Raw genomic sequence first — 25,123 nt, forward strand, 5'->3', positions numbered from 1 at the left:
TCCGTTGGACTGTCTGCCTTGAGATGTTGCCACCAGCAGAGCCCAGATTCTTCAGGATGGCCTTGGTGGTGATCCTTGGATTCTTTTTTTTTTTTACCTCTCTCACTATCCTCCTGCCCAGCACAGGTGTCACTTTTGGCTTCCGACCACGTCCTCTGAGATTTTTCACAGTGCGGAACGTCTTGTATTTTTTAATAAATCTTTGCACTGTAGCCACTGGAACTTCAAAACATTTAGATATGGTCTTATAGCTCTTTCCTGACTTGTGAGCAGCCACAACGCGCAGCCGCAGGTCCTCAGGGAGCTCCTTTGTCTTAGCCATGACTGTCCACAAACCAACAGCAGAGAGCTTCTGTTTTTCACCTGTTGAGTTGATTAAAACAGCTGTTCCCAATGAATCAGGGTAATTAGGATGCTTTAGAACAGCTTGGACTATTTGGAATGGTATAGAACTTTGGATTTTCCCACAGACTGTGACATTTTGCAAAGGGTATGAATAATTTTGAACATGCCACTTTTTGTTCAAATGTAAATAAATATATTTATAAATATATTTTTTCCACAATGATGCCTCTTGTACATCATCTTATTATCTTTTGGGAGATGCCTGTGTCATTTCCGGTAAAAAAAAACCTTTCTGGTTGAATAAAAGTAACTTTAAGTCAGAATTTGCCAGGGGTATGAATAATTCCGGGCTTGACTGTATATATTAATAAGAGAAGGTGTTGGCTATATTTAAGCTGCCATGTATGCATCTTTTGTTGTATATTCTGTATATGTCTTACCAATTCTGTACATCCAATTACTAAAACACAGACAGGTAAAATAAATGTCATATCATTATACAGTTTTGCCGTTAAGTTAGCATTTGGTGATGGACGGATAACTAAGAATCTCCATAGACCGCAACATAAACTTACAAATTGCTGAGACAGATAAATCAGCATCATGTATCTATTCATCTTAGAACGGATTTGGGCCAATCGGAGAGTCGCGTTTTACTACGCCTATGGCCTTTGACGAATCACAACTCTTGTTGTTGCATAGACGCAACCTACCGGTGACAGGCTAAGTGCTATAGTTCGGCTGACTCGTTAGAAGGATAGAAGGTATGAGACTGCGATGAAACTTGGCTAACTTTGTAAAATAATGTGATGGACTGATCGCACTTGGATGCATCATATTTTAGACAAATGAACTAATTCCGTTTGTTAGCCATAGCAAGCGGTTAAACCGTTTTTGGTTTATAGTAAATTGTGTCACTGTGTAGCAGATTAGCTTCATTGTAGCACAGTGGTGATGATACAAATATAAATGGTCAAAATATGTATCTGAAGTTCAAGTATTCACTCATCAAAAGCTAGATCCATCCTTTAGGATAGATTACATAATGTGTTTATTTTTATGGTCACCCTGTTTCTAATATGCGTGTCGTTTCTTTTAGACTGACAAAGTCAGTATTGCTCTGTTCAAGGCTGCTCGTGCGTTTCCCCTGTTTAGTAGCAGGGTCATAAACCGACCCGTTCACCTCAACTCCAGTGCTAAAGTAGCATCATTGCTCAAGATGCCCCAGACAAACAAGTTCAAATGTGCTGCAGCCAGCGGTGCTGCTCAGTCTGCTGGTCCAGACCGGGGAGAAGCACTTAGAGACCCCAGTGTACCTCCAGGGGACAGTGGTGGAGATGACAACCAAGGAGACCATCAAATTATTAAATCTCCAAGTGACCCCAAACAATACAGGTAAGGCTCACGTGTACAGATTTTACTATAGTACTAGGTTCTATTGGCCAGCATCTGTCTTATTCTTAAAGTAACAAGTTAAGCCTTTTAAAAGATCATTTTACATTATGAATGATACAGTATGTTGGCACTTAAGGCCAGGGAGTTAACAGAAATATGAGATCGCACAAGTAAAACACAAGCTCTGGTTGCATCTCTTGAGTGTGTAACACAACACTGCATGCGAGTGCTGATGACTAAACCAGCTAACAGATTTTTCCCCCTCTTTTTTTATCCAGATTCATTGAGCTGAGTAACGGACTGAGGGCTCTCCTCATCTCTGATCTGAGTGGTTTAGATGGGAAAGCTGAAGATGAGGATGATGAAGATTCTGAAGAGGAGGAAGAAGAAGAGCAGGCAGAGGGAGAGGAAGAGGAGGGAGACTCAGGGGAAGGAACAGACGAGGAATCTGAAGTAGAAGGGGACAGTCAAGATAGCGATTTTGAAGAGCTTGACGAGGACGATGACAAGAAGAAGAAAAAGGGATCTGAAAAACAGGTTTGTGTTTTGTTGTCTAGGGATTCAGATTCTGATACTGGCTGCATGTTATTTAGATTGAATCTATATATTAAAGTTAGCATGAAAGCAAAATCCTACCATGTTTTTTTTTTTTTTTTTACCAAATCTTTTTTTAACCGTCATAACTTGACCTTCTTTTAAAACAACTTCTCCAGTCATTTTTTCCACTTATATCATGTCACATTATCATGCCTCCATCCAGACAACATCTGATGGATAGAACCAAGTCCCCACCATACATTTTTTTTTCTTCTTTAATAATCTTTTTCACTCTGGTCTGTCACTACTTCCGTTTCATTGCGACTCGAAAGATACACAGTATATCAGCTGATATTAACATTTTTTGTTGTTAATTTATTTTTTTAATAGTTTCGATTAATTTGTTATACAATTTATTACATTTACATGCTAATGTAATAGCACTGTTACATGTAACATTGAGCAAATCTCAAAATGAATATTAATGAATCTACATTATAATGTTTCAATGCCTAAACTCGCTTGTAGCATTTGAAATACACTACCAGTCTAAAAAAAGAGTAAAAAGGTTTTTAAAGAGGTCTCTTTTGCTCACCAAGCCTGCATTTATTTGATCCAAAGTACAGCAAAAACTGTAAAATTGTGAAATATTTGTACTATTTAAAATAACGGTTTTCTATTTGAACAGTAAAATTTATAAATATTTTTACTGTTTAAAATAACTGTATTCCATTTAAATATAATTTAAAATATAATGTATTCCTGTGATTTCAAAGCTGCATTTCGTAGTATTATTTCTTGTTGCATAATCCTTCAGAAATCATTTTAATATTCTGATTTGCTGCTCAAAAAACTTTTTTTTATTATTATTTTGTTGAAAACAGCTGATTAGAAAGCTTTTGTAATGGTATAGTGTATGATGTTACAAAAGTTTTTTTTTCAGATAAATGCTGTTCTTTGGATTTTTTTTTTTTTTATTATTCATTAAAGAAAACTGAATAAATGTACTCTGCTGTTTTAAATATTGATAATAATAATAATAAATGTAATGCAGCAAATCAGCATATTAGGATCAAGTGACTGGAGTAATGATGCTGAAAATTTAGCTTTGATCACAGGAATAAAAAACATTTTAAAATATATTCAAATAGAAAACAGTTATTTTAAATAGTAAAAATATTTCAAAATTGTACTGATTTTGCTGTACTATGGATCAAATAAATGCAGGGTTGGTGAGCAGAAGAGATGTCTTTAAAAAATATTTGAGCTCTTACTGTTCAAAAACTTTTGACTGGTATTTATTTATTTATTTTTCGGAAATTAGTCTGCAGCGGCCCTTTGTATTGGCGTAGGGAGTTTCAGTGACCCTAATGACCTACCTGGCCTTGCACACTTCTTGGAACACAGTAAGTCACTCTTGCAGTCATTTTGCTTTTACTTTATTTAACAATGCTTTTTTTCTCAGTGGTAATGCTTCACTCAAACGTAACCCTCTACTTATGTTTCAGTGGTGTTCATGGGCAGTGAAAAGTACCCTTCTGAAAATGGCTTTGATGCATTTCTTAAAAAGCATGGTGGCAGTGATAATGCTTCCACTGATTGTGAGAGAACCATTTTCCAATTTGACGTCCAGAGAAAACGTTTCAAAGAAGCCCTTGACAGGTGAAGCAGCTCTTAAAGATTTGATCTTATCACATCACCTCTTATCTTGATGGCCACTTTGTCGTCTTTTTTCAGTCAGAACATATGAAGTATTTTCTACCCAAAACTATTTAAATAAAAGCAAATACATTTATTTATGTTTTAACCTTTTTTTTTTTTTTTTCTGTAATCTCAGATGGGCTCAGTTTTTCATCTGTCCTCTTATGATTGAAGACGCCATTGACCGAGAGGTTGAGGCTGTAGACAGTGGTGAGTAAAGCATTTCAATTATAGATTAAAATGTTCTTGATAGCTCAACTGTGCAGTTTAACAGCCTATTGTTTTTTGCTTGCTACAGAATATCAGCTTGCTAAGCCTTCAGACTCTCACCGTAAGGAAATGCTCTTTGGCAGCCTAGCAAAGCCCAACCATCCCATGAGCAAGTTCTGCTGGGGTAAGTCAAACATGTCAAAAGCTGCTTTAGAGTAGCTCCAAGGTTTATTGTAAAGTTGCTTTTTTTGATGGTCTTGTGATTTGTATTTAAGGAAATGCACAGACCCTGAAAACTGAGCCTCGGGAAAAGAATATCAATGTTTACAAACGGCTCCGTGAGTTTTGGAAGAGATACTACTCTGCCCACTATATGACCTTAGCTGTGCAGTCTAAAGGTAGGTGCTGTTTGCACGACTTAACTTGGAGATGATATTTCTAATAGAAAATGATCCTAAAATCTCTTCTACTCTTATGTTCATAGAGAGTCTTGACACCCTGGAGGAATGGGTTAGAGAAATCTTCAGTCAAGTCCCCAACAAGTAAGCTCAACCAAAGCCCTATTTGAATGTCTGTAAAATGTGATAATATACACTTCCGTTCAATTTAAAATAACCGTTTTCTATTTTAATATACTTTAAAATATAATTTTATTCCTGTGATGCAAAGCTACATTTTCAGCATCATTACTCCAGTCTTCAGTGTCACATGATCCTTCTGAAATTTCTTCAGAATATTTTTTGGAACCTGCAAAACTTTTATCAGGATTCGTTGATGAATAAAAAGTTAAAAAGAACTGTGTTTATTCAAAATAGAAGTCTAACAACTTACAACAATGACAATGTTTTTACAATCACTTTTTATCAATTTAACACATCCATACAAAAATGTATCAATTTCTTTCAGACAAGTTTTTTTTTTTTAATTACTGACCCCAAACTTTTGAATGCTATTGTATATTCTTATAAAACATTTTTATTTAAAGATTTCCAATAAATGCTGTTCTTTTAAACTTTCTATTCAACAAAGAATCCTGAAAAAAGTATCACAGGTTCCAAAAAAATATTAAGAAGCTCAACTGTTTTCTGCATTGATAATACATCAGCATATGTGGATGATTTCAGAAGACTGGAGCAATGGCTGAAGAAAACTCACAGGAATAAATTATATTTAAACTATATTAAAATAGAAAACATTTATTTAAAATTGCAATAATATTTTGCAATATTACATTTTTTTTTCTGTATTTTTGATCAAATAAATTCACCCTTGATGAGCATTAGAATTTTATTAAAAAGAAAAAAAAAAAAAAAAATCTTACTGACCCCAAACTTTTGAGCGACAGTGTACATGTGTTTAAAGACTTTCTCGATGCCTTTCAGTGGGCAGCCGAAACCTGATTTTTCAGACCAGTTGAGCCCCTTTGAAACACCTGCCTTCAACAAACTTTACAGAAGTATGTCATAGAACTTAATATTTAAATGAGGTTTAATAAAACTGTAGAACTCACTGTTAATATTTTGTTTGTTGCTTGTTGTAGTGGTGCCTGTTAGAAAAGTACATGCCCTCACCATCACATGGGCTCTACCCCCTCAAGAGAAACATTACAGGTAAACCAGTCATGATGGCACTCTATGTGGCCCTTTTTTCAGTGATCAGTCATTTTTTTCTGATATTCATTCAGAAAACATCTTTCAAAAGTGCTGTTAAACTATAATGAACTTCAAAATTTGAGTTTTGTTGATCTAAATCTTTGTTAACTTAAAGGGCATCCACATCTTGGATATGTCCCACTCCAATTTCCTTTTTCCTTTAAATGTGTCAAGAATGGCTATTTCACTGGAACTTTACATATTGATTTTGCTGGTCTGTATTGGAATTCCAATTTTATTTCTCAAATAATATACTTAAAGATCGTTATGTTGGTTCTCAGGGTAAAGCCTCTGCATTACATTGCTTGGCTGATTGGCCATGAGGGAACTGGCAGTATCCTGTCCATGCTTAGGAGGAAGTAAGTCCTTTCTCTCATGATTTAGTTTTTAATAAATGGACAAGGTGGTTCCACTTTCGTTGTAACTAATCTGTATGTGCAACATAAATTTTGCACTAACCCCAGAAACTGAAATTGAATCTCTTTCTCTCAATCTAGGTGCTGGGCTCTTGCTTTGTTTGGTGGAAACAGTGAAACTGGTTTTGATCAGAACACCACCTATTCGATTTTTAGTATCTCCATTACTCTGACAGACGAGGGCTTCCAGAACTTCTATGAGGTCTGCAGAGGTCACCAGTCTAGACATTGGATTGTTTTACATTTCTATGATTCTCTACACTACTAGTGCATGTCAAAATTATGCACTACAGTTACAAGCATCCTTAAGATATAATATTGTTTTCACACTTAATGTCATTATAGAAATATGGGGGAAAGCTGAGAAACGAACAGCTTTGCTAGATGTGTGTAAAATAGGATTACAAGCCTTTGAGGCGCAAACACACCCCTTTTCCATCCTAAATTATAACAGACACGATTGCTGTAAAGTTTAGTCCCACTTAGAATCAATGCATCCATGGTAATTTGAATGGTTTTCTACATTCAGGTTGCTCATCTGGTCTTCCAGTACTTGAAAATGCTTCAGACTCTTGGGCCCCAGCAGAGGTAGACCCTTTACTTTAAGTGTTTTTTTTTGTTTGTTTTTTTAAAGGAGGATGTTTGCAGAACTTTTTAATCACAGAAAACTTTGCTTTTTTTGGCAGAATATATGAAGAGATTCAAAAGATCGAGGCTAATGAATTCCACTATCAGGAGCAGGTAAGGTTAAGCATTTTACACTATTGTCGACCTATGAACACTTGGCTGTTTTTCACCAACAAAGGAGTATTTTTGTATTTCTGGATATACAAAGCAATTTGAAAAGACATTGATATGAGTATTTGTGTGTAGACTCTGTGGTTACAGTGTTGCTTTTACAGACTGATCCTATTGAGTATGTGGAGGACATCTGTGAAAACATGCAGATGTTCCCTAAAGAGGACTTCTTAACTGGAGACCAGCTAATGTTTGAGTTTAAACCGGAGGTAGTTGCCCATCACATCCAGCACTGTTTTTGAAACATATTTGTGCTATTTTAACATGCCTAGTGAAAGAAAACAGTAATTGTTCATTTTGTCTTGCTCTTAGGTGATCTCTGCTGCACTGAACCTCCTCACACCAGAGAAGGCCAACTTACTCCTTTTGTCCCCCGAGCATGAAGGCCAGTGCCCACTAAGGGAAAAGTGGTTTGGGACCCAGTACAGTATAGAGGGTTTGTGCATATTTTTAATTTTAACTCTTCAGTTTAGTTTAAAATACGATGTTTAGTATAAGAAGTTCAAGTTTGTTATTTTAGAATCTGAGTCTGCAAGTGAATTTCAGAATCCATTGCTGAAACATTGCAGATTTACTTGTTGCAATAAGCTCAGTCACAAAATTATATATTTAGTAAACTCATGCACTTAAAACCAGCAGTAATTGCCAGTTTGAAGTGGAGAAGGTGCTTTATCTTATCAAAATTAGTCAGTGTAGCCACTGCAGCTGTAGGAAAAAAATCTAATGCCAAAATTAGGAGGTACGTTGGTTGTGTAGGAGTATTTCAGTTTTGAATATAACTGCAGGAAATGGCAACTGATGTTAGTATACTAGTAGATTGTAGGTGGTTGCTCAAATGGGAGATACATCTGAAGTCCAAGCACAACAAGCTGTTTCTTCCTGTTGCTTGAAGGGATAATTCACCCAAAAATAAATTTTTTACCCATGATTTACTCACTCTTAAGCCATTCTAGGTGTATGACTTTCTTCTTTCGGATGAAATCAATCAGTTATATTAAAAAAAGCCTTGGCTCTTCCAAGTTTTATAATGGCAGTGAATATAAGAAAAATATCTATATTTAAACCTTATAAACCATAATCTCTAGCTTCCTCTAACAGTCGTATTTTCACGAGAGAGTGGTGTTCCAGCAGATGATGTAGGACGTATGCGTAGTGTAAGCTCCGGTGAGTTACTTACACGCTGTTCTCACACACACAAATCGCACACAAGCATAGAGACATGTTTTAGACAGTGTGGCATACCGAGTTGATTCCTCTTTTTTTACTCCTCCCTTCATTTAATGCATATGCATGGGGGTTTGCAGTTACATCGCAATATTGGAAGTATTTCTGGTTTAAACCATAAAGGTGAGCCAATGGATATCAAACTTTGCACAATAGTTATGCCGGTGAATGTTTAAACTTTTCAGTAGTGATGCTCCGATTGATCGGCCAATATTGGCTAAAAATAGCTTGATCGGCGAACCCCAAAAGCGCCGATCAAAAAAGCCGATCACTTGATGTAAATTACTCGCGCGACTTTTTCACAGGTGCATGCACGGCGCACAGATAAACAACAGCAGAGCGGAACTTACCAGTGGCAACATGAGTACTAAATTCCTTATTCGTTTTGTAAGGGTAGTCTTATTATTGGGCATGTGACTAAGCTGTGCGTGTACAGAGCGCTGACTGTAGTTTTGGCGGAGAAGTTTAAGTTTACTTTCGGTTTCAGTCTCTGCTATCTTCAGTGAGTGGTAAATGTGCGCGCTTGAATGTAAATGCACGTATCTTTCTATAACCGTCATATTGCAATAATGTTACCGCTGATGTCTGATTGATGTCATCAGTTCATGTAGTTCAGTTCATACAGAATAGAAACGGTGCCCGTATAATTCACGTGCGTATGTTTAGCGCCATAGCGCATCGTAATTCTAATGAACGCATATAGATGTTACTGAAGTGAATGTTTATGTTTCCTATATACAGACGGATTCTGATATATCGTATTTAATTCAGCCTAAACCACATTTTACTACCTTTATCCTAATGACTGTGCAATGCTGGATAATATAATCCTTACATCATCTTAAAAAGCAGCTACAAAAAACAAGCAAAGAACATTTACATTATCAAAGAACTTCATCACTAACTAGTGTAGCCTAGTCTAGTGCGAGGAACACTTTAAAAAAACACTCCCGTTATAATCAGTTTATCTATCTACACTGTATGATGAATAAAATCTCTTGCATGTGTCCACTCAATGCATGTGTTTATACCACGGCAAGTTTCTGAAGCTTCCTAGAACCGACTCTCTGCACTGCATCACTAAAGTTAGGCGCCTTTTTGAGCAGAAAAGACTACTTCAACGTGCTGATAATGGTATATGACTGTCTAACGCCGGTTTCATACTGCACGCGTAAGCAGGGCGTAAGTAGCGCGTATTTTTTTCGGCGCCCATGTTAACAGATTAGAGAATTCACACCGCACGCAGGGACGGCGCGGCAGCGCGTAGCAGGAGCAGAGCAGAAGCGTCAGTGCCGCGATCGTTTTGGCGCCGAGTCTATTTTTGCTGCGACGCTTACGCTGGGTTAAAGCCACAGTGCATCGATCTTGATCAAAACTGGCCTGATTAACACGAAAAATAACAATTTCACCATAAAATCATGTGTCACATGTTACACAATCACGGTTTAAAAGGCTCACCAGCAAAAATAATGTTTTTTTTTTGTAAATAATGTCTAGTTTGCCTACTTGTTCAAAACAATCACTTTAGCAAAGTTTGTACTATTTACTGCTTGTTTTGATGTATACAAGAATAAATATATTTATACTACTGCCATTAAAATGTTAATATAGAGCATATTTTAAAATACAGAAACAAAATAATTTTTAAAAGTGAAGATTCTGAAAGTATTGAAGGAGATCCTATAATAATTTTATATAGATTCACAGTAGTAACAACAATATTTTTATATGATATGTCTTATCATGTTTTTAAATATGATGGTTTCATTATCTCAAAGTTGGACAACCACCATAAAAAATATGATATATACCATATGAGTCAACAAATGTAAAAGTCAGTAATCTATTACTTATCTTGTAAATTATTGTGCCTTTAGCCCCAACAGCCGGGGCAATTAGTACCCCGGCCATATATAATACTTTTACATACTCTTTTCGTTGTTGAAAAACTGTTGCTTTAATTATCTTAAACCAAACTGGTAATCATTAAGACCTTTAAGATCTTTGTCTAAAAATATATTAAATATTTTAGAGTTTCTCATTTTCTGCTTAAATCTACAACATACAACCATATTACAATTCAATGCACATGACAGACAGTTGTCGGAGAACACCTGAAATGCGTGACCGAATGAACGATACTCGTCTATATTTGCAGTACACAAGCTGCGGTTCAGCTGCGCGCGACAAACGCTGCCAGTGTGAAAGCCCAATGGATGCGCGCTGCTTCTGCTCTGCTTACGCGCTGTGGACGCGCTGCTTACGCCCTGCTTACGCTTGCAGTGTGAAACCGGCGTAATGGTCTTAATTTTAATTTTAGGCCTATAATTCAGGCCTAAAGTCCTATTATGCAAGCCTATGGTAGTTTCGTAAAATTCATGAAACAACAACAGCAGCAGCAGCAAAAATAATAGTTTTTCTCTACCTTTGTATTGTACTTATTTGTCCAGTTGTCATTAGTTTCTTAGCAAAATAAAATAAGTCATACATTTAGTTTGTTCTTTGTGTCATGTAAGACTATTGTGAATGCAACAATACAATCTGGTAAATGTGCTATCATAATTATTAAAAAACATTGCAAATTTTGTGCAATTTTTTTGGAAATTACCATTACCAAATCAGACATTTGGATCACAAAATTCACAAATCCTGGAGGGACTGTTTTGTTTAAAGCAAAGGAAAACCAGTCTAGGCTTATATTGAATTCCCCAAAGATTTTTCATTACAAATCCTTGTTTTGTACTTCTAAATTGTGACTAGTGTTCTGTTTTGCTCTCTCCGCTGCACTTCCACGTTCGTTACCACATTCGCCCACGTCCTACGGCATCTGCTGATCTTTTTCTTACACACAAGCATCAATTCGCTTTAGAAGCCCTTTATTAACCACCTGGAGAGTGTAGTACATTTTATGATGTATGAATGCATTTTATTGGACTGCAAAATCTCAGTAGCCATTCCCTGCCATTATAAAGCTTGGAAGAGCCAAAACATTTCTTAATGTAACTCTGTATTCATCTGAAAGAAGAAAGTCATATACACCTAGGATGGCTTGAGGGTGAGTGAATCACGTTGTAATTTTCACACTTGTTATTTCTCACTTTTAAAGCCTGACATGCTTATTGGAAATAATTATTTCCTGGTTTAAAATGTATTTGATATTTATTCTTAATCTTTGGTTTATCACATTATGCAAGAAATAGCATTAAGCATAGATCCTCCAAGCAGTTGTTTGAGCCATTTTTTTTCCTAACAGACATACAGCAGCACTGGAGAGAGCTCTGGGCAGGAGATTTCGATTTAAACCCAAGCCTTCACCTCCCTGCTGAAAATAAGTTCATCGGTGGGTGTCTTCAGTTGACGTCTTTTAATGTTGTTGCTATGTACTGTATCTGTAGCCTGTTTCAGGACCATTTCTTATGTCTCTTTTCTCCTTCAGCCACTGATTTCGCCCTCAAAACCTCTGACTGTCCAGACACAGAGTACCCTGTCAGAATAATGAACAATGACAGAGGGTGTTTGTGGTATAAGAAGGACAGCAAGTTCAAGATCCCCAAAGGTGTCATTGTATTTGTCTCAACATTCAATAAATCATGTCTACGATGTCCAATAGCAAAATAGATTGAGTGGAAAGTACGAAAGTACCCTGTGCTCAATTACCCGCCTCACAGTTCGGTTTTCTCTCTCTTCCTACAGCGTACGTACGGTTCCACCTCATTTCACCTGTGGTTCAGAAGTCTCCAAAAAAGTAAGCTGAAGATCATGTGAAAACATACAGTCATTCGAGCAGATCTTGTAAATGCTGTAGCCATGGAAACCCCATCTAGCCATTAGTGTGTCTGCTCAGGTCTTAGGAGTCACTATCTCTGGTTTCTATTCTGGTTCATCCATTTACCTTTCCACCTGACCTTCTCTTTTTGTTCTCTCTTCTCACCTCAACTTAGCCTGGTGCTTTTTGACCTGTTTGTGAATATCCTGGTGCATAACTTGGCCGAGCCGGCCTACGAGGCTGATGTGGCGCAGCTAGAATATAAATTGGTTGCTGGGGAGCATGGCCTTGTCATCAAGGTTAAGGGCTTCAACCACAAACTACCGGTAAATAACAAGCACAAATCAGATTATACAGAAATTGGTTTCAATTTTGTGAATTTTTTTTTTTTTTTTTAATTGCTGATATTTGTTGCAGTTGCTGTTCAACCTGATTGTGGATTATCTCGCCAATTTCTCCGCTGCTTCTGATGTGTTCAGCATGTTTGCAGAGCAGCTGAAGAAAACCTACTTTAACATCCTTATCAAGCCTGAGAAGCTTGGAAAGTGCGTCTTTATGTTTGCCTTCACTACACTTACACTTTATAGCAAGGGTCACCACACTCGGTCCCTACAGAGTTTAGCTCCAACCCTAATTAAACACACCTGAACCAGCTAATCAAGGTCTTAATAGGTATACTTGAAACTTCCAGGCTGTTGTGTTGAGGCAAGTTGGAGCTAAACTCTGCAGGGCACCGGCCCTCCAGGATCAAGTTTGGTGACCATTGCTTTATATACACCTGTAGCTCCGCCCACAAGTAGTGACACCAGCACTGTTGTGAATTGTTTTTTGTTAAAGGGATAGTTCACCCAAAAATTTTAATTCTGTCATTAATTAGTCACCCTCATGTCGTTCCAAACCCGTAAGACCTTTGTTCATCTTCGGAAAGCTGTCTCCTTCGTCAGCAGCATCACATTCAGAAAACTCTCAGATTTCATCAAAAATTTCTTGATTTGTGTCTTGAAGATGAACGAAAGTCTTACAAATTTTAGAACGACATGAGGGTGAGTAGTTAAAAGAGTAGTTCACTTCCAGAACAAAAATTTACAGATAATTTAATTTATTGTCATCCGAGATGTTCATATCTTTCTTTCTTTAGTCAATAAGCAATTATGTTTCTTGAGGAAAACATTTCTGGAATTATCTACATATAGTGGACTTCAATGGTGCCCCTAAGTTTGAACTTCCAAGATGCACTTTAAATGCAGCTTCAAATGGCTCTAAATGATCCCAGCCAAGGTAGAATGGTCTTATCTAGCGAAACGATCGGTCATTTTCAAAACAAATTGACAATTTCTATACTTTTTAACCTCAAACACTTATCTTGTCTAGGTCTGCGTGAACTCTGTTTTTTTTTTTTTTTTTTTTTTTTAGATTCAAGACAGTTAGGATATGTTGAAAGACTCCCATCACGTTTTCTTTCCCAACTTCAAAATCGACCCTACATTGCTGCAGAAGTACCGACCCAGTGTTTACAAAGTGAACATGCAAAGAAGATCAAAACAGCGATGTAGGATGATTTTAAAGTTTAAGAAGAAAACGAGGTGGGAGTTTTTCAACATACCCAAACTGTATTGACCAAAATTACACAGACTACGCATCGCAGATGAGACAAGATGAGCGTTTGAGGTTAAAAAGTATAGAAATTGTCAATTGTTTTGAAAATAACCAGTCTTTTGCTAGATAAGACCCTTCTTCCTCGACTGGGATCGTTTAGAGCCATTTGAAGCTGTATTTAAACTGCATTTTGGAAGTTCAAACGTAGGGGCACCATACATATCCATTATATGGAAAGAAATTCTGAAATGTTTTCCTCAAAAACAAATTTCTTTATGACTGAAGAAAGAAAGACATGAGCATCTTGGATGACAGGGGTAAGTACATTACCTGTAAATTTTTGTTCTGGAAGTGAACTACTCCTTTTAATGACAGAATTTTTATTTGTGGGTGAACTATTGCTTTAATCAGTCTTCAGTGTCAAATGATCTTTCAGAAATCCTTCTAAGATGCAGATTTGGTGCTCAAGAAACAGCTGCTGCTTACTGTTTTGTGGCAGTCGTCAATATTTTAACTTGTGTCCTTCATTCTTACTGAGTAAAAGTACCAATTTAAAAAGACAAAAAACTTACTCCCCTCAAACTTTAGAATTGTAGCTTATGGCACGTTGATGTGGCTTCTACAGTGATGTGGTGTCAAAACTGCTTTCGAATAGGCAAAATGAAGCATAATATAATTGGCTTGGAACACCATGATAGGTCTCTGCAACCCACGCAGTCCCATATGCCAGTGTCTATATTGCTATTGCTATATATATGTTTTCATGAAAAAAAAAAATACATGGTCTTCCACTCATCGCTCTATGTCTGTCCATATGTGTCTCCTCAGAGACGTGAGGCTTCTGATTCTAGAAAACTCTCGCTGGTCGACCATTCAGAAGTACCAGGCTGTGCTGGATGGGCTCAGTGTGGATGAGCTCATAGAGTTTGTGAGCAGCTTCAAGACAGAGCTGTATGCTGAAGGACTAGTGCAAGGAAACTTCACTAGCACTGTGAGTTTTCTCATGTTTTATGTTGCATGTATTTGCTTTTCAAGAAACGCTCCAGGTTCAAAATATCCTACAATTGCAGCTGATAGAGCTTACCTTGTACACTGCCGTTAAAAAGTTTAGGAACAGTAAGATTTATATTATATATATAATATATAATATTTTTGCAGTTTCTAATAATGGTTACATATTATAGTATACTTTAAAACATAATTTATTTCTGTGACACAGCGCTGAATTTTCATCAGCATCATTACTCCAGTCTTCAGTGTCACATGATCCTTCAGAAATCATTTTGATATACTGATTTATAATCAACGTTGGAAACAGTTGTGCTGATAAATATTTTTTGGAAAACATGATATTTTTTTCTTTGATGCTTTGATACATAATAAAAGTTAAAAAGAACAGCATTTATTCAAAAAAGAAATATTTTCTAACAATAGAAGTCTTTAGTATCACTTTTTATTCATTTAACACATTCTTGCTAAATAAAAGTATTAATTTCTTTTTTTTTTCTTTTTTTTAAATGGAAATGAACTCCAAACTTTTATATAGTAGTGTATATTGTAACACAAAATTTCTATTTTGAATAAACACTGTTCTTTTTAACTTTTTACTAATCAAAATAATCCTGAAAAAATATCACAGGTCCCAAAAAATATTTAGCAGCACAACTCTTTCCAACATTGATTATGAATATGCATATTAAAATGATTTCTGAAGGATCATGTGACAGTAAAGACTGGAGTAACAATGCTGAAATTCAGCATTGCTTCCAAGGAATAAATTATATTTTAAAGTATATTAAAATAGAAAACTGTTATTCTAAATTGCAGTAATATTTCCCAAAATTACATTTTTTTCAGCATTTTTTATTAAATAGATACAGCCTTGATGAGCATAAGAAACTTCTTTAAAAAAACATTAATCTTACTGATCCCAAACTTTTGAATAGCAGTGTATACCTTGAATATTACAAAATTATATAATACTTGTATAAGCAAAAGCTTTAATTTTACTATCGGAACTACAGTTGATCTGTTATGAAACAAGTTTGTAATTTTTTATTTCTCATCACCTGTAGGAATCCATGGGGTTTTTGCAGTATGTTACAGAGTAAGCACCAGTTTATTTTGTATAGCATTACAATTAAAAAAGTATAAAATATAGTTACATATAGCATTTTTTTTTTTTTTGCTTTCAGCAAATTGCAATTCAAGAAGCTATCAGTAGAGGTCCCTGTTCTCTTCAGAGTGGTTGAACTTCCTCAGAAACATCATCTGTGCAAAGTGAAGTCTCTCAACAAAGGAGATGCCAACTCTGAAGTCACTGTGTATTACCAGGTAAAACCAGCAAGATAGACATGACATATAGGCATATTTATTTTTATATGTCATATTTCTAAAATAACAGTGGTTGTCTCTAATATCTGCCTCTATCTTTTGGTAGTCCGGTCCTAAGAACCTGCGTGAGCACACTCTTATGGAGCTACTAGTGGTGAGTATGACTCAGTTTTGCTGGCTGACTACATAACGAATGGTATTGCTTACAGTAAACATTACTGTAACTTTATGTATGTATAAAAAGTTTAAGAACAGCTGCCCCAGGGTTTTTAAGCAATAAAGTCAGTCCCTCCTGCCAGATTCAAAAGAAGTTCTCAGTTATTGCTCTCTAGGGCGCTGAGCACACACATCTGCATGGCCATAAGCTCAACTCATCCACTTTACTTTATACTGAAGACTGACTTTGGATGCTGTCCAGTTCTCTGTCTTTCTCAGCAGTTACTTTAAAACACTCTGAGAGGTTGAGCTGGCTCTCGTTGTAAAGTGTAATGTGCTGTTCTAAAGGTCCAACGATTTATTTATTTTTGCCGATTAATCGCTGCTGATAACAGCTTTTGGAACTACAAGATATCTGCTGAAACAAATGTTAATAACCGGGATTGTTTTTTCATTGTTTGTAATCCCTGACATCTTTTTTCAGTTTGGAGTTTTGGTTTGCATATTAAACTAAAGCCTCGCTAAAGAAAAACTAAGCAAAGCTAAATTTGATTTCTGCTAAAGCTTGTTCCTACATGGGTGGCATTACATTAATTGTTTTGAGCATTTCATGTTTTATCATTGCGGCTGCTGTGTTGTAGATGCACATGGAGGAGCCATGCTTTGACTTCCTCCGAACCAAAGAGACACTGGGGTAAGTCTGTAACGCAGAGATGACATTAAGACATTATCTTCCTCCAGCTGCTGGGTTTAATTAGTTGTACTCCGTCTGTTTTCACAGATATCATGTCTACCCAACCTGTAGAAACACATCAGGTGTCCTTGGATTCTCAGTCACTGTGGAGACTCAGGCCACCAAGTTCAAGTGAGCTCTCAGTGTGATTTTTTGGTTGCAGTTCACTCCTGCATCAGAATTATCTGATTTATGTGCTGCAGCTGCTGCCTCTTGACTTCAAAATCATAATTAACCTTTATCTGCACCTCCATTTCGACTAAATTGCTGTGTTACTCTACACTGATTGGCTCTCTTTATTATTTCTGAAGTGAAATACAGCCTACACTGAATGTTAACAATACTTTCATGTACTTACATCATTCATAACATTTTTATTGCTTCATAATAGTCTATCTTGTAAAATGTTGTGGTGATATACAGTTGAAGTCAAAATGTAAAATGTTAATTTTACCAAAATAAGATGGAATAATACAAAATGCATGTTATTTTTGATTTAGTATTGACCTGAATAGGATATTTTACATTAAAGACGTATACATATAATTAACAAGAGAAAATAATAGTTGAATTAAAATTACCCTGTTCAAAAGTTTATATACACTTCATTCTTAATACTTTGTTTCCTGAATGATCCATAGCGTTTTTTTGTTTGTTTGTTTTTTACTGATAGTTGTTCATGAGTCCCTTTGTTTGTCTGGAACAGTTCTTCAAAAAAAATCCTTCAGGTCCCACAAATTCTTTGGTTTTCCAGCATTTTTGTGTATTTGAACCCTTTCCAATAGGGATGCACCAATTGACCGGCCATAAATCGAAATCGTTTTCGTTTTTATCCCAGCCGTTTTTTTTTTTCCGGAAGTGTGTACGCGGGCCACGGCATTCGATTCATTCAGAAACATGTCACTTGTGTGGAGGTTTTTCGAAATCTGTGAGCAGGATGTGAAGATTGCAATCTGCAATGTCTGCAAAGGACAGCCGCTTTCCTGTGCTTGTTGAAGTTGCGCGAGCGTACCTGTCCTCGCCCTGCACAAGCGCAGACAGCGAACGTTTGTTCAGCTCAGCTTCTCACGTGATAGATGAAAAAAGAAACAGACTCACTTGTGACAAAGCTGAGATGCTTCTTTTTGTAAAAAACAAAACAAGCATTACTTTACTTTTGAAAAGTCAAAAATAAAAGTCTGTTCTGTTAAGAATGATTATTATTATTTTACATTAAAATGCCTGTTGGCTTACTGTTTTACTTTACTAAAAGCATGTTTTACTTATTAAACTGTAATTAATTTAATTTATTTTTTTTTTTAATTTCAGATGTCAAATGCTATTGATTCAATAGCCAAAGCCAGTTTGGCCTGTTAAATACTAAATAAACATGTTGTTTACTTGCATAACTTCTTGTTTTTGAAAAAATCGGTATCGGAATCGTCCAGCTTGCTTGTAAAAAATCGGTATCGGAATCGTCCAGCTTGCTTGTAAAAAATCGGTATCGGAATCGGCCATGAAAAATCATGATCGGTGCATCCCTACTTTCCAACCAGTTTGGCCTGTTAAATAATAAATAAACATGTTGTTTACTTGCATAACTTCTTGTTTTTGAAAAAATTGGAAATCGGTATCGGAATCGGCCAGCTTGCTTGTAAAAAATCGGTATCGGAATCGGCCATGAAAAATCATGATCGGTGCATCCCTACTTTCCAACGATCCATCTTTTCACACTGAGGACAACTGAGGGACTCATACAGAACTATTACAGAAGGTTCAAATGCTCACTGATGCTCCAGAAGGAAAAGCATTAAGAGCCGGGGTGATAACTTTTGAACAGAATGAAGAAGTTTAAATTTTTCTTACTTTGCCTAAATAACATTTTTGTCATTTAGTACTGCCCTTCAGAAGCTACAGAAGGTACTTACATGTGTCCCAGAAGACAAAATAAGTAAAATTTACCCTGATCTTCAAATTCAAAAAGTTTTCACCCCTGGCTCTTAATGCATTGAGTTCTCTTCTGGAGCATTAGTGAATGTTTGAACTCAGAATCAGTGGTTAATGTTAAGTTGAGTTTTGAAATATTTTAGTGGTGTTAAATGTGCTCTCTTTCTCTTCTCCTTTCTGTGCTCGCTTTCTGCATGCCAGCACTGAGCTGGTGGAGACAAAGATTGAGGAGTTTCTGGTGAGCTTTGGAGAAAAGATGAACAGCTTGAGTGATGAGGCTTTTAAGACACAGGTGACTGCTCTTGTCAAGCTGAAGGGTTGCGAAGACACCCATCTCGGTGAGGAGGTGGACAGGAACTGGACAGAGGTGGTCACGCAGCAATTCGTCTTCGACAGACTTAGCCGAGAGGTGAGAAGCCCTGTTGCACACGAACGAAGTCTGACAGTTCAGCAATGTGTTAATGATGAATTGTGGGAATATACTTGGACAGTGTCATTTTTTTCTGCTTGTATAACAGATTGATGCACTGAAACTCATGACCAAGGCTGAACTCGTGAACTGGTTCATGGAACACCGGGGCCAAGGCAACAGGAAGCTCAGTGTACATGTACGTTTACCGGCACATCACTTGGTCCCTCACTCATCACTCATATATATCAGAAGTGTTTCCTCAAAGGAGACAAGGAAGGCAGTGTCTTCTCAAAATATTGGATGAGAATAAAATTTGTAGTACCAAAATATTACAAAATATAACATATAATCACTCATTTGATCCGGAACTTTTAAAATGGTTATAAGTTAACTATTAAAAAGAATAGCTGAACATAAGTTCACAAATAAAATATGTGACCCTGGACCACAAAACCAGTCATAAGGTAAAATTTTACAAAACTGAGATGTATACAACATATGAAAGCTCAATAAATAAGCTTTCTATTGATGTATGGTTTGTTAGGACAGGACAATATTTGGCCGAGAGACATCTATTTGAAAATCTGGAATCTGAGGGTGCAAAAAAATCAAAATACTGAGAAAATCACTTTTAAAGTTGTCCAAATTAAGTTCTTAACAATGCATATTACTAATCAAAAATTACATTTTGATATATTTATAGTAGGAATTTTACAAAAAATCTTAATGGAACATGATCTTTACTTAATTTCCTAATGATTTTTGGCATAAAAGAAAAATCTATAATTTTGACCCATGCAATGTATTTTTGGCTATTGCTACAAATATACCCCAGCGACTTAAGACTGGTTTTGTGGTCCAGGGTCACATATATTGTTTAAATTGTTACTACCTTGAGTTATTATTGTGGAATATTTTGGAATTTGTAAAAATGTTTAAATCGTGATGGATTAAAATAATATTTTTATCAAATTATAACCATTTACCATTATTAATGTACTGATATTAGTTTGCTGAGTAACTTTTAAACAATTACTATTATTAGTATTATTTTCAGTTTCAGGGTTTTTATTCCTCCTTTTGTGGAAAAACTGAATAGTCTGTTTTTTAAAGAACTAGTTGGTAGATTTTACCAAAAACTCACATTTTTTTAAAGAACTACTTTGTGGATTTTAATAAAAATTCCCAGTTTTTTAAAGGGCATGTCATATGGTTTTTTAAAGTGTTCTAATATTATGTTGGAGTCCCCTACAACAGGTTTAAATGCATCTAAGGTCAAAAAACGTAATTTTCTCAGAATAAACATTTATACATGGAGTCATTTGTCAATGATTTCAAAACGGTTTGTTCGAAGCAGCTTTGAGCACAATGTCTGTAAACCTCTCCCTTCCATAAGCCTCTGCTCTGATTGTGCCTCTGTTGTGATTGGCACAGAGAGGAGCACTTGAGCAAGTTAGCGAGCGCTACATCAGTTTTGACAAGTCCGTGGTTGTTTTTGATGTCCACGGGTTGAAACAACCCCATTAACGTCATATTTAGCCCCTGGAATGCTAATTTACCAGGGCAATCCCAACATAGAACGTATATTTTACACCCCAGAATGTGATTTTTAACGGGGGATCCCCCCCTCAAAACGTGATTGGGGCTAGTTTTGAGTAGTAATTGGGTGGGTTTTGTTGTAAAAAAAAAAAAAAAAACTGGCAACCCTGATGCACCTTTTCATAAAATGAAATATAGCGCTAATCTCTTCTTAAAATAATGACATACACAAACATTTTGTGTAAAACTTATGTAAGTGAATCGTGCCCACAGCTAAAGTTTAGCTGCTGAACACTTACCAAAACAATAATAGTGGATATATTAGCAGAGTGTTAATGTGACTAACTGATGAAACGACAGTTTGTAAAACAAAGTATGTCTAAGTAATATTCTTTATTATTACAGGAGTAGTTCACTTTCAGAACAATTTACAGATAATGTACTCACCCCCTTTTCATCCAAGATGTTCATGTCTGTCTGTCTTTAGTCATAAAAAATAGTTTTTTGAGGCAAATGTTTCAGAATTTTTCTCCATATAGTAGACTTCCCGTGAGTTTGAACTTCCAAAATGCAGTATAAATGTGGCTTTAAGCGATCGCAAATTTGTTTGTAAATGATCCCTGCTGAGGAAAAAAGGGTCTTATCTAGCGAAACGATGGGTTATTTTGTTTTTAAAAATTACAATTTATATACTTTTTAACCTCAAACACCTTGTCTTGCTCTGCCTGAACTGTTTTTTTTCCGGTTCAAGACAGTTAGGGTATGTAGAAAAAGTCCCATCTTAGTTTCTCCCTCAATTTACAAAATCATTTTAAAACCATCAGCATGCAAAGAAGATCAAACACCCTTAACAAAAAAGGTAAAAAGGCGATTTTGAAGTTAAGGTAGAAAATTAGATGGGACATACCCTCACTGTCTTGTACCAGGAAAAAAACGAGTTCAGGCAGAGCAAGACAAGATGAGCGTTTAGGGTTAAAAAGTATATAAATTGTAATAATAAAAAAAAAAAAAAACCAATCGTTTCACTAGATAAGACCCTTCTTGCTCGGCTGGGATCATTTACAACCGCATTTGGGATTGTTTGAGGCCGCATTTAAACTGCATTCTGGAAGTTCAAACTCAGGGCACCATAGAAGTACACTATATGGAGTATGTTTTCCTCAAAAAAACATAATTTCTTTTCGACTGAGGAAAGAAAGAGATGAACACCTTGATGACAAGGGTGTGAGTACATTACTCATTAATCGTACTTACAGGTTGTGGTTCGGAGACGCTTGTTAGTCCAAATAAATAAGATTAGAAGCCAAAGAGGATAAAGCCAAGATTAGAGAAGCAGTCCTCAGTAAAATGACGAGCACACAACAAAAGGTTCGAATTGTATTGCTGTGGTATTGTGGAACACAGCGTCTTGTCAACATGATGTAAACGCACTAAATAGCAAAAGTGTTTGTGGGCAGGTCAGAGTGTTCGTATTTAGGCAGGCAGGCGGGGATTGTTAATGTGTTACCCAGTGACGTAGATCGGTAACAGGCAGACAAACTGCAAAAAATATATTTTTCGAAAACCCATATGACCTGCTCTTTAAATAACTAATTTCCAAATCTTTTTGTTCATATTTTGTTTAGTCAAAATACTATTATAGATGCCAGTCTGAATTTTGAATGGTTTCTTTTCAGGTTGTCGGTTATGGAGTAGAAGAGAACGACCCTCCTAGTGAAGTACAGCCAGCCGCTGGAGAGGAAGATGAGGAAGGCAGTAAGATGTCGTTGTATGGGGAAGTTTCCAAACTCACCTTCCTTCCTGCTTCCACTTTACTGGCCTCAGCCACTACCATCACAGACATCCCAGCCTTTACTTCCACCCTCAATCTCTACCCTTACCACAAGATTCTCAAATAAACAAAAGCATGGACTTACTTTGCCAGCTGGCACACAGGAACGCATCCCCACCTCCATCTTCCATCCTTTCTTCTTGTCTACCTTCATATTTGAGCAAGGATGAGCAGGGGTCGGCGGCCTCCCGTTGCTCTCGTACTTGAGAAACGAGCTTCAGCCATGTGTGCGTTCATATAATGAGCCCTGCTGTTGAAATGACGTTGCTGTGAATGTTGTGTGTTTGTGTGGGTGGACAGACATGGATGGGGCTCATTTTAGGGGTCCTGCTGACAGAAACAGATTTTAAGGTCTCATTATATCCCTCCCTGGCTGTAGTGGACCTTTAGAACATAAACATAATGACTTTACTCAGAATTGTGTGTATTTTATCATTAAGTCTGCAGTGTTAAGTTTGTACTAATAAATTTATAATGTTATGACACTGTGCTAAAAACCGAAATATATTTGAGCGAAACGCAGTAAGAGAGATTGCTGGACTGCTTTTTATGTAGCCAGTTGATGATGCCTGATACTGAGGATGTGTAATGGTGCTTCAGAGATGGGCATTTGAGCATGCAAGACCAAAATGATGATGCTTCTCTTTAGTGCTATAGCATCATAATGCATTTGGCACAACTTCAATCTGTAAACTGAGCAACAGCTAATATTACTGCTTAAATTCAGAATGTGCAAATATATATTTATTAAAAGCACCGTGGAGCTACTAATGGACTGAATTTGAATGTGTTCATCTCTTTTATGAGTCGCAATTAAATTATTAAACAAACGTGGAATCAAAATGTACACTATTGACTTAACGTTACAAGTTTCTGGTTGTACGTGATTCTTCAGTGCACGTTATTCCGAATAACAAAACCTTTGTATAATCTATGAAAATGTTTTGGGTTTTTTAGTCACTGAAAAGGGTTAGGTTACCCAAAAATAAAAATTCTGTCATTAATTACTCACCCTCATGTCGTTCAAAACCCGTGAGATCGTCGTTTATCTTCAGAAGATAAATTAAGATTTTTTTTTTTTTGATGAAATCCGAGAGTTTTCAGACCCTCCATAGACAGCAACGGAACTGAAACGTTAAAACGGCCCAGAAAGGTAAGAACATCGTTAAAATAGTACATTTGTGACATCAGTAGTTCAACGGTAATGTTATGAAGCTAAGAGAATACTGTTTGTGCGCAAAGAAAACTACTTTCTGTGCCCTAATTCACGAGAGTACGACGCATGCGTGCGTCTTCCTCTGTATGTAAACAAGGCAGAGAGACGCGGAAGAGAATAAATTGTTAAATAAAGTCGTTATTTTTGTCTTCTTTATTTCAGATATGCGCCTCTGATATTATTAAATGTATCATATATAAAAAGTCAGTTGGGGTGGACAGGGCTGAGGGCTCTACCACTGCAATTACATAAACTCCCGCACTACACTTATGCTAATTGAATATCCTGTTTCACAGAATTAAAATGTGTTGCTAATAATGTTTCATGCTGACTATTTTTAAAATGTACCATTTCAAGATATTATAATCATGTGAACTATAGATTTGATTTATACAGGGTTTCCACGATTTGGTCAGTTAACTGGATGCCTGGCCGTACGGACTATACTGGGATGTAAACAATAGCATGGATTGCCTGGTTAATGTATTAATGAATACATTGTTCTGCTGGTTTATGATGTGTAAACCATGGAAAAAAACATGTGGAAGCTGCTAAATCATATAGAAAAGAACTTAGTAAGCAGGAAAGGGCGCAATATTTTGGCAAACTAAAGTTAATTGGTGTTAAAGATACATAAGAGCAGTATTAAATTAAGATATTAGTCATATATTTCACCTTCCTGACTGGAAATTATAAGAACAAACACAAATGTTGTCAAGATTCTTGCCCTGGAAATCCTGGTTCAGTTTGGCCAACCACAAACGCCTTTTGTTCCTCAGACAGTTTTTGCACTCTCCTCCATGATTTGTTCTTTCTTTTGGCAGTGGATGGTATTTCAAATGTTTTTCCCAGTCTGACCGATTGGTACAGCCTAAAACATTACAATAATTGACTTTCAGCAGCAATGATCAGCAAAATATGCGAGTTTTGTTCGGTTCAGTGGCATTATATATTCATTGCCGCTAAATATGGCTGATTGATGATGTGGAAATGTTTCATGTTGACTATGTTGAAAATGTGCCATTTACAGTAGCATAGCGAGATACTATAATCATGTGAACTGTGCATGATTTATACCATATGTGACCCTGGACCACAAAACCAGTCATAAGGTTAAATTTTACAAAACTGAGATGTATACATCATATGGATATTCAATAAATAAGCTTTCTATTGATATATGGTTTGTTATGATAGGACAATATTTGGTCGAGATACATCTATTTGAAAATCAGGAATCTGAGGGTGCAAAAAAATCAAAATACTGAGAAAATCACCTTTAAAGTTGTCCAAATTAGGTTCTTAACAATGCATATTACTAATCAAAAATTACATT

At 36.3% G+C, this 25,123-nt stretch overlaps 1 protein-coding gene across 2 annotated transcripts; it reads left to right on the plus strand.

Moving 5' to 3' along the window:
- The first annotated feature begins 1,061 nt into the window (after positions 1–1,061).
- Positions 1,062–23,351, plus strand: nrd1a (nardilysin a (N-arginine dibasic convertase)). Of its 2 annotated transcripts, XM_073848669.1 has the most exons (31): positions 1,062–1,109; positions 1,445–1,740; positions 2,019–2,277; positions 3,602–3,683; positions 3,786–3,939; positions 4,115–4,188; positions 4,277–4,372; positions 4,464–4,586; positions 4,673–4,730; positions 5,571–5,644; positions 5,729–5,798; positions 6,122–6,199; positions 6,338–6,458; positions 6,786–6,844; positions 6,943–6,997; positions 7,159–7,263; positions 7,367–7,490; positions 11,532–11,618; positions 11,715–11,834; positions 11,972–12,023; positions 12,220–12,370; positions 12,462–12,589; positions 14,469–14,631; positions 15,716–15,747; positions 15,836–15,974; positions 16,081–16,128; positions 16,772–16,824; positions 16,912–16,995; positions 18,991–19,198; positions 19,308–19,397; positions 22,417–23,351. In XM_073848669.1, the coding sequence occupies exons 2-31, from the start codon at positions 1,565–1,567 to the stop codon at positions 22,636–22,638; spliced, it is 3,285 nt and encodes a 1,094-aa protein (XP_073704770.1). In that variant the 5' UTR covers positions 1,062–1,109; positions 1,445–1,564; the 3' UTR covers positions 22,639–23,351. The 2 variants fall into 2 exon arrangements, with proteins under 2 accessions (XP_073704770.1, XP_073704769.1); XM_073848668.1 differs by lacking the exon at positions 1,062–1,109 and having other exon boundaries at positions 1,117–1,740.
- The last annotated feature ends 1,772 nt before the right edge of the window (positions 23,352–25,123 follow it).

The sequence above is a fragment of the Garra rufa genome, chromosome 10 (assembly GCF_049309525.1).
Source record: "Garra rufa chromosome 10, GarRuf1.0, whole genome shotgun sequence".
Classification (NCBI taxonomy): Eukaryota; Metazoa; Chordata; class Actinopteri; order Cypriniformes; family Cyprinidae; genus Garra; species Garra rufa.